This window comes from Nicotiana sylvestris, chromosome 3, assembly GCF_000393655.2.
Source record: "Nicotiana sylvestris chromosome 3, ASM39365v2, whole genome shotgun sequence".
Taxonomy (NCBI): domain Eukaryota; kingdom Viridiplantae; phylum Streptophyta; class Magnoliopsida; order Solanales; family Solanaceae; genus Nicotiana; species Nicotiana sylvestris.
In genome coordinates this window covers 170,783,308-170,798,291 of record NC_091059.1, presented here as the reverse complement: position 1 = coordinate 170,798,291, position 14,984 = coordinate 170,783,308, and the positions used below count along the sequence as shown (strand labels likewise).

At 35.2% G+C, this 14,984-nt stretch overlaps 3 protein-coding genes across 3 annotated transcripts; 2 read left to right on the top strand and 1 right to left on the bottom strand.

Annotated features, from left to right (window-relative positions):
- The first annotated feature begins 730 nt into the window (after positions 1 to 730).
- LOC104242583 (28 kDa ribonucleoprotein, chloroplastic) lies at positions 731 to 4,732 on the top strand. The gene is made up of 4 exons (NM_001425496.1): positions 731 to 1,228; positions 1,342 to 1,443; positions 3,280 to 3,561; positions 4,451 to 4,732. The coding sequence occupies exons 1-4, from the start codon at positions 809 to 811 to the stop codon at positions 4,514 to 4,516; spliced, it is 870 nt and encodes a 289-aa protein (NP_001412425.1). The 5' UTR covers positions 731 to 808; the 3' UTR covers positions 4,517 to 4,732.
- Positions 4,733 to 5,166: 434 nt separating this feature from the next.
- On the bottom strand, positions 5,167 to 9,101 carry LOC104242584 (protein-L-isoaspartate O-methyltransferase 1-like). The gene is made up of 4 exons (XM_009797659.2): positions 8,837 to 9,101; positions 7,542 to 7,812; positions 5,930 to 6,094; positions 5,167 to 5,625 (listed from the first exon to the last, which is right to left on the bottom strand). The coding sequence occupies exons 1-4, from the start codon at positions 9,086 to 9,088 to the stop codon at positions 5,375 to 5,377; spliced, it is 939 nt and encodes a 312-aa protein (XP_009795961.2). The 5' UTR covers positions 9,089 to 9,101; the 3' UTR covers positions 5,167 to 5,374.
- Positions 9,102 to 14,201: 5,100 nt separating this feature from the next.
- LOC138888351 (uncharacterized) lies at positions 14,202 to 14,735 on the top strand. The gene is made up of 2 exons (XM_070170202.1): positions 14,202 to 14,526; positions 14,617 to 14,735. Exons 1-2 carry the CDS (start codon positions 14,202 to 14,204, stop codon positions 14,733 to 14,735), a joined length of 444 nt encoding a protein of 147 aa, XP_070026303.1.
- Positions 14,736 to 14,984: the final 249 nt, after the last annotated feature.

Sequence of the window (14,984 nt, the reverse complement as noted above, 5' to 3'; positions counted from 1 at the left end):
TTCATAACTTTAGTATTGTCACGCAATCTCATTTTCTGTTGGTAGTAGATTTTTATGACTAACCATTGTTTTCTTTCATTGCTGATCACTTTACTGTTTTGTTGTTTTATTCTGCTTTTATATGACTTTTTGATATTGTCTCTTCTTGCCTATATTTTTATTAATGTGGTACTTATACTATCTTGAGCCGATGGTCTATTGAAAACAGTGTCTCTATCCTCACAAAGTAGGGGTAAGGTCTGCGTACACACTACCTTCCCCAGGCCTCACGGTGTGGGATAAATGCTGGGTATGTTATTATTATTGTTGTTGTTGTTATAATTTCAAAAGTGATTGAAATTTAGCGACTTTCATGTAAAGATAAAATTTGAACAAAAACGCCCTTAAAATTCGGAAAACTTCCAATATAATATACTGAAAGTTTATACACAGGAGCTCCATATTCCATCATATTATGCTGGAACTTTCCGTGTGCTGGAGTTCCAACATAATATGTTCAAAGTTTATACGCAGGAGCTCCATAATCCAGCATATTATGCTGGAACTTTCTGTGTTTTAGAAAAATAATGACTATTTTTACTATTTTTCAATTATCCGTCCGAAAACTGGCTAGTCCGTGCTATTTTCACAATTTAATATAAAATAAAAATTTAAAGAAAGGCCTACTGCGTACATACTGTGGAAAATCTTAGTAAAATCATCAAAAAAAGTCGGACCATCAGCCGGCTACAAAACCTCTGCTCTCTACTCCACCTTATCCTCTTTCCCCCTCATAAACCCTTTGCTTCATCCTCCCTCTTTACCACCAATGTCTTGCGCAATCAAACCCTTAACCAAGCCTTTATCCATGGCAACTAATGGCTGCCTTATCTCCCTCCCTCCTTTCTTCACCACCACCAAATCCATTTCTTCCTACCCTTTTCTCTCCACCCAATTAAAACCAATTTCACTCTCTTCCTCTTTACCCACTTTATTATCCCTTAATAAGAGAACTACCCAATTCCCAACTTTTGTTTCTGTATTATCTGAAGATGACAACACCCTTGTCCTTGATGACCAAGAACAAGGTGGGGATTTTCCTAGCTTTGTTGGTGAGGCAGGGGAGACTGAAGAATACCAAGAACCTTCGGAGGATGCTAAATTGTTTGTTGGGAATTTACCATATGATATAGATAGTGAGGGGCTTGCTCAACTTTTCCAACAGGCTGGTGTTGTTGAGATTGCTGAGGTAACTAACTTTAACAATGGGGCTAATTTCATTGACAAGTTTTGACCTTTTTAAAAAATACAAAAAAGATTTGAGCTTTACGTATCAGATGGAACTGAATTTTGGTTTTGCAGGTTATTTACAATAGGGAGACTGATCGGAGTCGTGGATTTGGGTTTGTGACGATGAGCACTGTGGAAGAAGCTGACAAAGCTGTGGAATTGTACAGTCAATATGTGAGTTACACTGGTTGTTCTTTTTTCTTTGATGCGAATTGAGATTGTAGTTTATTCTTTGATTGACTATCAAATGCAATGCTTGAAAGCATGTTAAAGAAAAGTTGTTGAATATGTGGATTTTTTTGTCAATTAAGTGGGGCTTGAAGATGGTTTCTATTATATTTGCAAGATTTTTATTCTTCTTGGTGCTTAAAAAATGCTGATAAGAACCTCCGCCGCACCCTTTTTGAGAAACTATATAGGTTAATTTTACAACAACAACGACCCAGTATAATCCCACAAGTGGGGTCTGGGGAGGGTAATATGTACGCAGACATTACCGGCAGAGAAGCTGTTTCCAGGAGACCCTCGGCTCAAGAAAGCAACAAGAGACGATATATTAGTACCATCAATAGACTCATAATAAAATAACAGCAATATAAGAGATACGAAATATGAAATACGAAATACGAAATAGATGGATGGTATAGTGATAACCAGCAGATAAAGCCCTGCATCAGTAGACGACTAGTAGCATCCTCAGACTAACTCCTAACTGGCTAGTCTCACTCTAGTGTTCTGTAGAAATATTCACAACTTTCCCCTAACCTACAACCTTAATGCTCGACCTCCACAATTCCCTGTCAAGGGCCATATCCTCAGTAATCCTAAGTCGCGCCATGTCCTGCCTGATCACCTCTCCCCAATATGTAGGTTAATTTTGTATTTGTAAATTCAATGGAGGCTCCAAGAGTCATTTTGCCTCTAAAGTCTAAATTGTTTAGATTTCCTAATATCATGTACAATGTGAGAAATTGCTCTTTTACTTTATCAAATTGTTTATAAAATCTCTGTGGAACTTAAATATCCAGGGCAAAGGTTAACGAAACAATTATTTGCAATAGTAGATGTCTTCGAATTTCTTATTTTATACCAGCCACCTATTTCGTATTTCGTATTTTGTATCCTGTATTTCATATTCCATATCTCTTATATATTGTTGTTGTTATTGTTGTTATTTTTATTACGCATTTTTTATGGTACTAATATATCGTCTCCTATTGTTTTTTTGAGCCGAGGGTCTCCTGGAAACAGTCTCTCTACCCTTCGGGGTAGGGGTAAGGTCTGCGTACATATTACCCTCCCCAGACCCCACTTGTGGGATTATACTGGGTCGTTGTTGTTGTTGTTGTAGTAGATGTCTTCGAAAGAAAGGATGATGTTTATATCCACCTGCTGATATTTGGCAGTGTAAGATTTTATGACGATTTCCGAGAGTGAAAAAATTCTTTCTGATAGATAACTTGTATATCTTAGATAACTTATAAGTATATCTTTTGGATACTTTTCAAAATTGCTAGCCTGCCAGGTATGAAGTAAAGGAACTATGTTTATAGTGCTGGATATGCTGTTGGTCAACTCTAGTGTACGGCAGTGTCTATTTAAGTAGCTTGTGTGTCATATGCTGGTAACTTTGCACTGAGAGTCTCACGCCTATTTTTTTTAAATTTTTTTTTTTTGACAGTGAGTCCCACGCCTAATATGGTAATGATCTTTCAGCTATGCTTAGACATTACTATCCAGGTCTCCCTGTTGCTTCTCTGGACAACCATGTGAAGTTTAATGGTAGTTCTCCATGTAGTTTTTGACTGAATATGCTGGTCACTTCAAGACGAGTTGGAGTAATAGAAAATCTGATGTTTGTCATGTGCTATGCCCTTGAACAGTCTCTTGAGAAGAGATCCATCATACAATTCAGTAATTTCTTGCTTATGATGTGTGACACATGGACACCTTGACATATTACTGGACTATCTCTAGAAACTCCTTTTAATTTTTTTTTTATTCGAGTAGGATCTCAATGGAAGGCTATTGACAGTCAACAAAGCTGCTCCAAGAGGATCACGGCCAGAACGTGCACCTCGAACATTTCAGCCTACTTACAGAATCTATGTTGGCAACATCCCGTGGGACATTGATGATGCACGCCTTGAGCAAGTCTTCAGTGAACATGGTAAAGTCGTAAGTGCTCGGGTGGTTTTTGACAGAGAGTCTGGACGGTCACGAGGCTTTGGTTTTGTGACGATGTCAAGTGAAGCTGAAATGAGTGAAGCAATCGCCAACCTTGACGGACAGGTGATTTGCACACAGATTATTACACTCTCATTGTTGCACGCACATATGCACACATGTAGTTGATAGTAGTTGATCATCTCCAAGGGTTGTGGTCCATCCATGAGTTTGATTCTAAGTGCTTTGACACCTTTAACTTTTAATCTGAAAAAGAAAAAGTTGATTCCTTTTCAAGATTTTTATGATAGATCAACCTTTTCACTTTAGAATTTAAGGGGTTTTCTCTTTTAAATTAAGTGACTGCAATCTAAATTTTGAACTAAAATAAATTAATCTCGAAGTTACTAGATATTAATCTTGATCTCTGACATCCCTATATTTTGAGTCCTATATGAGGACATTTGATCATGAAACCAAATTTAAACTTCGTAAATTTCTAACTCATTCATCCGTTAGTCATTGCATATAGTCTTTATCCACTTATTTAAATAATTGGCGGCGTACACGATTAATCAGACAAGTTTGACGTGTTAAAGTTTCGGAAAGAGGAGTTGCTTGCCTTACACACACCATTCACCTTAGCACTGGAACTTTTACCAATGGAAAGCTATATTATATATCTGATTCATTTTCTTTAGATGAGAAATTGTGGATCCCTTCTTAGTGAGGACAACCGGATTAGTGTACTCAAAATTTAATACGATTAACTTATTCGATAAGACTTGCAAATATGCAATGATAATCATTCACTTTAGTATAGTCTTAGTATTTAGATTCTCGATGATTTGTCCACGGACTAAATGCCCTCTATGTGTATTATTGGCAATACAGACGTTGAAAAGTTTGTTGCTTGGTTGGTGGTTACTTTCATTGATGGATTCTTGTTTTAAGATATGGTTTCTTTCAAAATCTTTGATCTTGGAGCTAAAATTTCTCATTCGGTGTATTTCAGACTCTGGATGGGAGGACTATCAGGGTTAATGCTGCTGAAGAAAGACCTCGGCGCAACACATACTGAATTTGATCATACATTTATTTGTTCGATTGACATAGCAGTCATGCCAGCTATGAGTAGTTAGATTTTCATTAGACGTCTTCGATTTAGCTCTCTACTTCTTTGTTTTTATTCCTTGATTGCTTATATATAGGTATGGGAACTTCTTCTTTCTTTTTGGCTCTTGCCCTTTGGAAATTCTGAATTGGAGGATTGAATGCATTAAAATTTTGACTGCTATCAACTATCTGTGGTGTACTGATTTGCCGTTACCTTAACCTAGATGTGCACTGGTTGCTTTCCTTAAATATCTTTGTGATTTCACGATTATTAACATGATAAATGCATAAGTAACTTTGCTGATTGTACTAGATTATGCAGCTGCTATCTGCTCTCCCGACTCGCATAGGTGGAAGGGGTTAGAAGTTCTCTAGGTTAGGGGCGGTAAAAATTATGGCATCGCTGGGCTGCAGTATTGTTTTTTCCAGAAGATGAGATACAACATACCCAATCTCTTACGTTGGGATTAAGATTAAGAATAGATAAATTCTCGTTGGGACATACCATTACGGTTGTTGAACACAGGCAAAACACAGCGAAATGAAACTTTTATCTTCTCAAATATCTAGTAGCAAAACATAACTTATTGACATTTTGGTGCAGAAACAAGAAAGTGCATTGAAAGCTTCGTTATCATCGAGGAACCACGGGAGAGAATTTGCATGGAGATTAAATACAAAATCATCTGGATTGTTCATTCTTTACAGGCCAAGAGGTGAAAACTGTACAAAGCATCAAAGGAAACTGCAAAGGAAACTGCAAAGGAAACAGAAGCTAGTTATAAATGGGTAACCAAGACTATCACCACCCGACATGACGGCGTTATGTGCCCTTTAACTGTGCTTCCCGACTAGTCAGTGGAACATAACGGACGGAAGTCTCACTTCGAACGCTTATTGAACCATCCAAATTCTTGTCTATAACCTTGAGATCTTGGAAAAAAGTTCCCACTGGAATCACCATCCTTCCCCCGGGCTTTAACTGGTCGATGAGATCCTGTGGAACATCAGCTGCAGCTGCTCCAACGTGAATAGCATCATATGGTGCATGCTCTGGCCAACCCTTCCTCCCGTCTGCAATGATGCAAAAGTCATCACGAAAAAACACTTATTTGTCAACATACTCAAAAAATCTCCCAATAAAACTTGTCCAAATGAGGGGCATGATAGGCAGCAAAACAAGAAATAAGATTAAGCAACCATCTACGAACACAAACTACTTTGGTTCGAATGTCTCCTAATGCTCTCTTTGGTGCAAGTTATTTGGTTGTGATCAGCAAACAGAGACGTATCCAATTAAATTACTTAAAACACGAATCTCTGTATGACCTAATCCATAAGTTCCTGAATAAACTACATGAAAAGTACAAAACCATACCACCAACATGCAATGAGAGAGACCCTTCTTTTAACAAAGGAGCTGCTGCACTTCTTTCAACATTCTTGGTCGACCATGCAACCAACTCTGGTATATGCTCCACACCAACAGCTCGACCTTGTGGTCCAACCATCAGAGCAAAACATGCTGTGAGATACCCAGTTCCTACACGAAACAAAGCTATTAGCTTTGACAAGAAAAGGTCATCCTTCATTCATTCAATCAATCAACTATTCTTTAATCCCTATAGATAGGATTTCATTGCTTACAACCCAACAAGAATAGATTCTAAAAGCTTGTCAGTATCTCCTGATGTGTTTCATAAGAGAAAATAAATATCTGTTAACAATGGCATGAAAGTTCCAAATCTTTTTCTTTTTCTTTTTCGAGACAAAGGCAAGTATGAAAGTTCCAAATTTTGCAAACCACACGTTTGATTAATTTATCAGTTCTCTCTCTAAAACTCCAAATAAGAGCTATGGTTACAGAAAACATTTCTACTAGTGAAATAAAAGCTACCTTGAAGAAAAATCTCGTCATTACGTAAAAATGACTTCTCAAAAGCTCATGGTAAATGAAACACTCACTTATAGTTAATACAGGAAGAACTTATCCATTAAAAAGAAAGTACAGAAAGACCAACTCTTCATTCAGAGCAACACAGAAACACCAAAAATCTTGCTTCAATCTATAAGTCAACATTATCCTCTTCCTCTAACCCAATCCTAGATTGATTCTTTCACTTCTGTCTAATTCCAACCCATCAAATACCCAATGATTTTCCTAACATAAAATAAATTTTTGATACCTACATAAGATATCTACACAAGCTATTAACTGTTCACCTGGACAGGCCAATCATGCAAAACGATTAACATTCTTCTGAAACTAGTATTTCCCCCATTGGATTGGAGGTTATTTTTTATTTTAAGATCCAAGGAGCTCATAGCACAAGTGTAGAGTTGATACTACACCGAACTGTAATGCTCTGCTAGATGGCATCCGTTTGACAAGCAACCACAATACAAGGAACTTAATGAGAGAAAAGTTGCGCAGCAAAAACTGGTCACATTTTCAATCCACTGATGGTGTTGATACATGCTCATACGTCACAAGCTATTGACCTAGGGAAACAAAAACAACCACGTCCAGAATATTGAGAACCAACAAGCTGCTAACAATCTCTCACTGAGTGCATAAAAACCACGCAAATTATGAGAATGTCCGTCCCCCCTTAGGGAGTTCTCTAAGTATCACATTTATTCCTGGGAGAGCACAATTCTATCATAACTTGGACAGCTGAATGTTTGACGGATAGAGTCAAAATATATCCTAAGGTCCCAAATTAGAGCAATGGAATTATGTCTTCTATGTTTAAAACTAATAAATATGTGCTCTTGAATTGTTCTCATATTTAAAATTAAATATCAGCTATCTACTATTTTGATTGAGTTATTACCAAGGAACCTCTTATTATTTGCGCAAAAGGAATGATATCTTAGGCTTCTGCTGTCTCTACCCGTGCATTTTGACACCTATATACTCGTTTTCAAAGAAATACTGATATCCCCCAATTAATTTGCAGAAACAAGTGAGCTCATTAGACAATTACCTGAACCGACATCCAGAGCATGCATGCCAGGCTGCAACCTGTCCTCCAATAATTCGAGACACATAGCATGCATATGAGGAGCTGAGATAGTGGCATTGTAACCTATACTCATGGGGCTATCAATGTAAGCGGGAGTACCCTCAGGTACAAACAAACCCCTATCAACAGTTTCCATTATTTCTGTTACTTTCTTTGATTTTATTACTCCATATCTTTGCAACTGCTCAATCATTCCCTTGTTTCTGTTAATGCCACTTCCACTCAGAAAATGCTGTTGACAAACATAAAACAAGATTGAAGTAAGAGATAACAAATATGCCCGTCTGTTGACCTGCTCAAGGTTGACCGGAAAACAGAAGAAAAAAATGCAGAGTTAAAACATTTGAATTATGTAACACAAAAATGGTAGGTGATGTAAGATTTTATTCATAGAGGCAGATCAGGTAATGTATCCGCAAAATTTGCTTCCTAGAAATTTCCATGGAAAATATACTTAGTTATCTAGGCACACCAATCTCCTCTTTCTGTTGAATTTCACATTGAAGCTTGAAAAGAAAGCTCAATTAGAAGAAATTCATAGCATTCTAACACACCTTTAGATTGTACCACCCATTAGGAATACTGATCCAGCCTAATATAATATACAAGCCTAAGAAAAGAAACAAAGGCTTGCCAAATTATTGAGTAACGTCTTTAAAATAAATTAAAAAAATATATTCCTCGCATGATCAAGCTTACCGAAATTAGAAATCATCCTATCCTCACAACTCCTTTTTTTATTTAGATTTTTTTAAGGGAAAAAGGAAAAACAATGTGCACCGAATATTAGCTAATTGGATGCTTTATTTGAACCTAGGACACTAACAATTTGAGACGGGTGGGGATTTGGGGAGGGGAGGGGGACAGCCTTTAACATTATGTACTTCGTAAAGACCACTTAGAACACAAGGGCATGGCTTACAATGTATCGCTGATTATAATCTCTAATAAACTTAGCTAATCAAAATAACACCAAGACCAGGTAATTATACTTCCACATCACAACAATTAGGAAAAAATTCGATAGCACTCAAAAAGTTTCCAGAAGATTCTAAAGAATTTTACCAAAGAGAAACTAATCATCCGAACGAGTTTCATTGCAGTTGTATAAACAAGTCCAGTCACCAAACTTTCTCCGTTACTAGTAATAATATTTTCTATTTACTGTTCGAAATCAAAACGTATCATTTCTAACCATTGAAGTAAAACAAAATTATTAGAAATATAAAATATACTTCCATAGATAGAATTAGTACCTCCATTCGGGAGAAGAGAGAATTCCCCGTGAAGAAATTGGGGTTAGGAACACGGCAAAAGGATGAAGAGAAGAGGGGGACGTTAGGAGGCTGAAGAGTATGGAGTTGGTGAGTGTAGAATAAACAAGTGTGCTTTAAAGGCGCACGGTAGCGGAAACCATACGCTATAGCTGACACAGAATGCAGCAAGGATATTGAAGACGGCATTATTTCAACTCTAGCTACTTCTCCATCCTTTAATTTAGCACGCATTTCTCCTTTTTCTTTCCTCACTCTTCTCTTCCCACGTGTCTTCTCCATCTTTTTTTTGTTCTAATTGGGCCTTCAAATTTCACTCTATAATGGGCCTCAGCTAAGTTGTAGTGTGGGTGGGCTTTGTCTGACCTATTTTGCGGACCCAAAGCCCATAAAAACCCCATGAGAAATTTTCATAAAGCACTATCTTTTAGTGGTAATTAGCTATCTATACATACCATTTGCTATATAATGGATTGTAGATATGTTTTTTGTTGTTATAAGATGTATTAGATGTATTTAAGCTACTGTATTCATGAATACAATAGCAAAAACAGGCGTGAATCATGGAAGTCCAGCTAATCAGTTGTTGTATTCGAGTGTATTCGACTGTATTCATGAGCGTGAAACGTGGGATTACAACTGAACATATTATTGTATTTGACTATATTCACGGCATGAAACAGGGGATTACACTATTTTTAAACGGAAAGTGAATCAATTAACATAATAAACTCCTAATATAACTCAACAAACTCAATTATAACGCACAAATTTTGTATTTCCTTGTATAAAAAAGATTCTCAACCGAAAAATACCCCAAAACATAGCAATCTTCAGATAAATTATATAATACATCTGAATACATAAATTATACTCCATCCGTTTCAATTTATGTGAACCTATTTCTTTTTTAGTCCGTGCCAAAAAGAATGACCCCTTTCCTTATTTAGAAACAATTTACCTTTACACAATGATTTATAGCCACACAAAATATATGTGCCTCATTTTACACAACAAGATCAAAAGTCTTCTCTCTTTTCTTAAACTCCGTGCCCAGTCAAATGAGTTCACATAAATTGAAACGGAGGGAGTATTAATTGAAAAAAACATATGAATACATTCATGGCATATAACGAGACAGTGAATACAATGAAATACATAGAATACAGTGAAATACATTGAAATACAATGAAAAAAAAAGATAGTGAATACAATAAAATACGTGGAATACAGCAAAATACATTGAATTACAATAAAAAAAAAAGACAATGAATACATTGAAATACATGAAAATACAGTGTGATACATTGAAAGTACATTAAAATATATTAACAGAAAATCAAATTGCTCAGCCCCAAATTTCGTCGTCTTTGTTCAAAAACAAACCCTAATTTCCGACAAATCCGCCGTCGAGCAAAAAGCCTGAATCTTACCAAAAAGGCCCTTCGTGCCCTTCGTATTTGATCAAATACGAAGGGCCCTTGGTAAAAGAAAATCAAGTTGCTTCTGACCCTTTATATTCAGTCAAGTGCCTTTGTTCTCTTTTGAGCAGAGTTAGCACAAATCCTTTTCACAACACAAATAAAGAATCTGCTATTGCAGCAAATCTCCTCTTTCCCTTTAGGCAAAATTACAACAACCCATTATCCTTTGTCCTCATTTCTCCTTACCTTTTTCATTACATCAATCGCACCATCATTTACCCAATTAACGTTGCCGGAAAATCAAGAATTACTCGCCGGAAAATCAAGAATCCTCCGCCGGCAAGTGGTTTTTCGGTGAGTATTGCGATGATGGCTTTTGTGTTTAATATATTGAACGCTTATGTACAAGCTAGATGAGTTTCTCATTATGCTGACTTTAATTCCAATGAGTGATTTTGGTCCTCAGTTGTGTTTTTAGGAAATGGGGGAGAGAATGACATGTATGAAAGTAGAGAGAGAAAGAAAATAGTGTAACTGAATAGCGTATTTAGTGGCTTAGGACTAGAAGGTAACCAAAATTAGATATTTTGCTATAAACATTAAAAGGTATCTATAGAATATAATTTTTTTAAATAATATTTATTTAAAATAAATAAGGTGTTAACCTTTGCTACAGGAGGTAAAAATTCCATAAAGTTTCTATTGACAAGGAACTCAGGGTAAGGGAAGCAAAAATGAAGGAATTGATAACGTCAAACAATAAACTTATAATATGTAAGGAGTTTATTTAAGTTTTATGAAACGGTAGTGTAAAAAATTATGTACACAATTAACTTACTTATTGGGTAATTATTGGTAAATCTTTTAGTTGATATTCTCTTAGAAATGATAAATAACCTATTGTTGTGATGTCAAAGTTTAAAACTCGTGTAAAAAATTACTTATGATGCGATACGTATATTTATATTACTTAAATCCACCTGGAAAAATATATATTGGTATATATGCATGACACGTGTCTTTTGCATAAAATTTATCATTCAACTACGGTAAATTCATATTTACATCTTTTATTGCACGCACCTAGTCCAAGCAAGTCTTCTTGAAGAAGAAAAGGTAGTTGGAGTTTGGTAACTCACTCTAGTATTGCTCCCCCTCTCTCATTCAATAGAAATCATGTAGATTTAAACGAACACATTATTATTATTTAAACGAAGTAACTTATCATTTAATCAATCAACTACATCTTGTTGCCAAAAAAAAAAAAAAAAAACACACTACAGCTCAAATCTAAATTATAGGGTCGACAATGTATATTTTGTTTTACTTGGGGCCGTTTCATTTTAATATTGCTAAGTCATTGAAGTGGAAAATAAATGAACAAACGTATTTGTGCCGAAGCTTAGACTGTGGTTTGTTGCAGGACTCAATAAAAATGATATACATGCATTTCTCAGCAAAAGTTGGAGGCATATCCAAAAATACAGATCCTATATAGATTGCGACAAAAATAATAGCTCGTTTCTTCTTTTTTTCTTTTACATTTATTAAAGCTAAATTTGAGGATTCATATTCAAAATCCCTTTAGAAAGCCAACATACCACACGAAACATGTTATTCGTACATATTTCTTACCGAACTTTTTAACCCAAGGGGAGGAGTCCTCATTGCACATTTTTTTCATATTCCAAGATGGATTAATTAGACAATCTTTTTGATTTCTCATCGGTATTCGTATTGTGATCAAACTAAATTTAAATTCGCATCGAAAACTTCTACATTAAAGGGTAAAACGCTCTTGAACAAAAATGACTTAATATTCAAAATTCGAACTCGAAACCTCAGATAAAGGATGAGTAATACGTACCATTCTACCAAACCCTTATTGGAAATCAGCAACTTACTTATATAGCTATGCCAATTTTTATATAGTTAGTGCCAAATTAAAGTTGTCACCAGTATTCTAATTAAATCCAGTTAAGACTACTTGGATCTAAACATCACACACAAAAATAATACCAGAAATATCAAAGATCCTCCCAACATTTTCTTATCTTCTTATCATAGTAGGCCAATATGCTCTCTTTAATCAACTAGCTTTTAGAGAATCAATTAGATTGAGTTACAATTAGGATTACAGTCAAACTTCTCTATAACAATAATTTATTCTAACAGTCAAGTTTGCTTGGAACTATATTTCATGTGATATTATAATATATAAATAAAATATATATATTTATGTATATTCTTTATAACAAAACTTCACTATAACAGCGAAAAAAGTATCAAATTAAATGAAATTATTATAAAGATGTTTACTTGTACTTGGATCTTAATTACTTCCTACAAGTGATGTAAATTAAGCAGGATAATTCTCTCATGATATTGCACTTTAGATGAATCTAAGATCGAAAATTTATTAATTTTTTAAAATTTATTTGGACAGAAGAGGACCCCTGAATTAGGGGTGTACAAAGGAAACCGACAAACCACACCAATCTGATAATCCGAGTCAAATCGAGAAAAAAAACCCGACTATGATTTGGTGTTGGAAAAAAAATCCGACCATAATTGGTTTGGTTTGGTTTTAACTAAAGAAAGTCAAACCGAAACCAAACTAACATGACATTACATATATAGAAATCTTAGATATATTTAATATATAAATATACTTATTGTGATGTAATTTATAAATATTTCTTAAAAGATTTCGTAATTTTATCTTTTGAGGTATTATTTCAAGGTTGGACTTAGAAATTTTGAATGTTCCAATAATAAGTTTTATAGCCATTAATATTAGTACATTAAATACTGCTAACAAAAGCCCAAACCAAAATCAAATCAATACTAATGCTAACAAAAGATATTCAATTCAATACTACGAACGAGAATGTATTGAATATCTATTTTTTGTTTTGCAATAATTTAGATAAAAATGCATAACCTATTTTTATTTTTTCTTTAGCGTTTAGTCATGTAATTAATACTCCCTTATTAGTCTACTTATTTTAGCATGACTTAGTACTTTTAGATTATGTTTATTTTTATTATGGCTTTTTAACTAGCAATATTTATATTACATAATTTTAGTGCCTTTATTGTTGAATATTTTAGGATAATGCCATGACATATCTCATATTTTGTATTATTTTCTTGGAAAATACTTTATATAGTTGTATCTTACTAGGACTAAAGAAACATTTTGAGCACAATTTATATGTTTATTAGAGATAGTGCTATTACTTGAAGGATTAGGCCACCTTTGTATTTATTTGTACTAGGCTAAGCCCAATTTGATTTCTTAATAAGTTGGTCGGTCAGTGGCCCAAGTAGTTGAGTGGACTACCAATTATACCCTTGTATATATATAGCTTTTAGCGTACAGTTGTAAGAACGATGGATATTTTTCTGAAAGACAATGAACAGAGGCTTCTCGATTCCTTTCTCACTCTCTTAAACCCTAGCTAGTTTTCTTCAAATTTTTCAATCTACAGATGTTTACATGATATCAGAGCGGTCGATCCTGATGAATTTCGTCATTCTCTATCGATCGATATTACCCTCGAGCTGTTTTGGTGGGGTTTTTCATGTGCATCGATTTCTCGGTATTGCCGACGTCCGAGCTTTTTGCCGGTGAAGCTTGATTTTCTTTGGATTTTTCACTAATCCTCTTAGTATTCCAGCAAGGAACGGTTATTTTTTTGGATTTTCCATCATCTACTGGTTCGAGAGTTTTCGTGTCTTTAATCTTCTTCAGAGCTAGGGATTCTATCAAAATGACGTATCTTTTGGCTATGAAGAATTTGGGTAACATCAATTTTCTTTCCTGCTCGTCTTCATCTTCATTGCATATATTGAACTGACGTAGGGTTATACAATATCGATTTTGGTTGTTTGAATTGTATTGGTATTAATTCACAAAAATGGGTGATACTACTAGTAATGAGTCTAAATTTACTCCTCGTGCTTCAAGTCATCTATTCCTTCATCCTAGTGATGTCCCTGGTACATCACTGGTTGGTGTTCTTTTCTCAGGTACTGGATTTGGAGGTTGGAAAAGGAGCATTATCGTGTCTCTTTCAGCTAGAAATAAGATAACTTTTATCGATGGAACTCTCCATAGGCCTCCTATTAATTCACCCGAGTGCAAACAATGGGATAGGGTGAACAACATGGTAATTTCCTGGTTGACAAGCTCACTCTCCCCTGAAATTGCAGAAAATGTTCAATATTCGGAGACTGTTGAGAGTATTTGGAGGCAATTAAATACTAGGTATGGAACAGTTAATGGAACTAAGAAATTCAAAATTAAGAGGTAGTTGGCTTTTACATGTCAAGGGGCTCTTGATATTGCATCTTATTTTCACAAGTTGAAGAAGCTTTGGGATGAACTGATAGTCATGTCTTCCAATCATGCAAAAAGTTGTAATTGTGCTGCTGAGCCTGGTCTAGAGTAGGAAGAAGAAGAGAATAGGGTGCATCAGTTTCTAATGGGGTTGAGCGAGACATATGTTAATGTTAGAAGCAACATTTTGCTCATGAATCCACTGCCTTCACTTCACAATATTTATAACATTCTCTTACAAGATGAAAAACAAAGACAAGTCATTCCTACCACTCATTTTAGTTCTGATATGGCTTCTTTCCACGCAAGTGCCAACAATAAACCTCCTTCTCAACTAAGTCTTAACAAACAATACAATCAG

Excerpts from the sequence above, each read along its gene's own strand:
- LOC104242583 (NM_001425496.1), top strand. The coding sequence starts at position 809 with ATGTCTTGCGCAATCAAACCCTTAACCAAGCCTTTATCCATGGCAACT. Across the intron at positions 1,229-1,341 it reads GTGTTGTTGAGATTGCTGAG|GTTATTTACAATAGGGAGAC; the intron begins GTAACTAACTTT and ends TTGGTTTTGCAG. Across the intron at positions 1,444-3,279 it reads TGGAATTGTACAGTCAATAT|GATCTCAATGGAAGGCTATT; the intron begins GTGAGTTACACT and ends TTATTCGAGTAG.
- LOC104242584 (XM_009797659.2), bottom strand. The coding sequence starts at position 9,088 with ATGCGTGCTAAATTAAAGGATGGAGAAGTAGCTAGAGTTGAAATAATG. Across the intron at positions 7,813-8,836 it reads CTCTCTTCTCCCGAATGGAG|CATTTTCTGAGTGGAAGTGG; the intron begins GTACTAATTCTA and ends GTTTGTCAACAG. Across the intron at positions 5,626-5,929 it reads TCTCTCATTGCATGTTGGTG|ACGGGAGGAAGGGTTGGCCA; the intron begins GTATGGTTTTGT and ends GCATCATTGCAG.
- LOC138888351 (XM_070170202.1), top strand. The coding sequence starts at position 14,202 with ATGGGTGATACTACTAGTAATGAGTCTAAATTTACTCCTCGTGCTTCA. Across the intron at positions 14,527-14,616 it reads ATATTCGGAGACTGTTGAGA|GGGCTCTTGATATTGCATCT; the intron begins GTATTTGGAGGC and ends TTACATGTCAAG.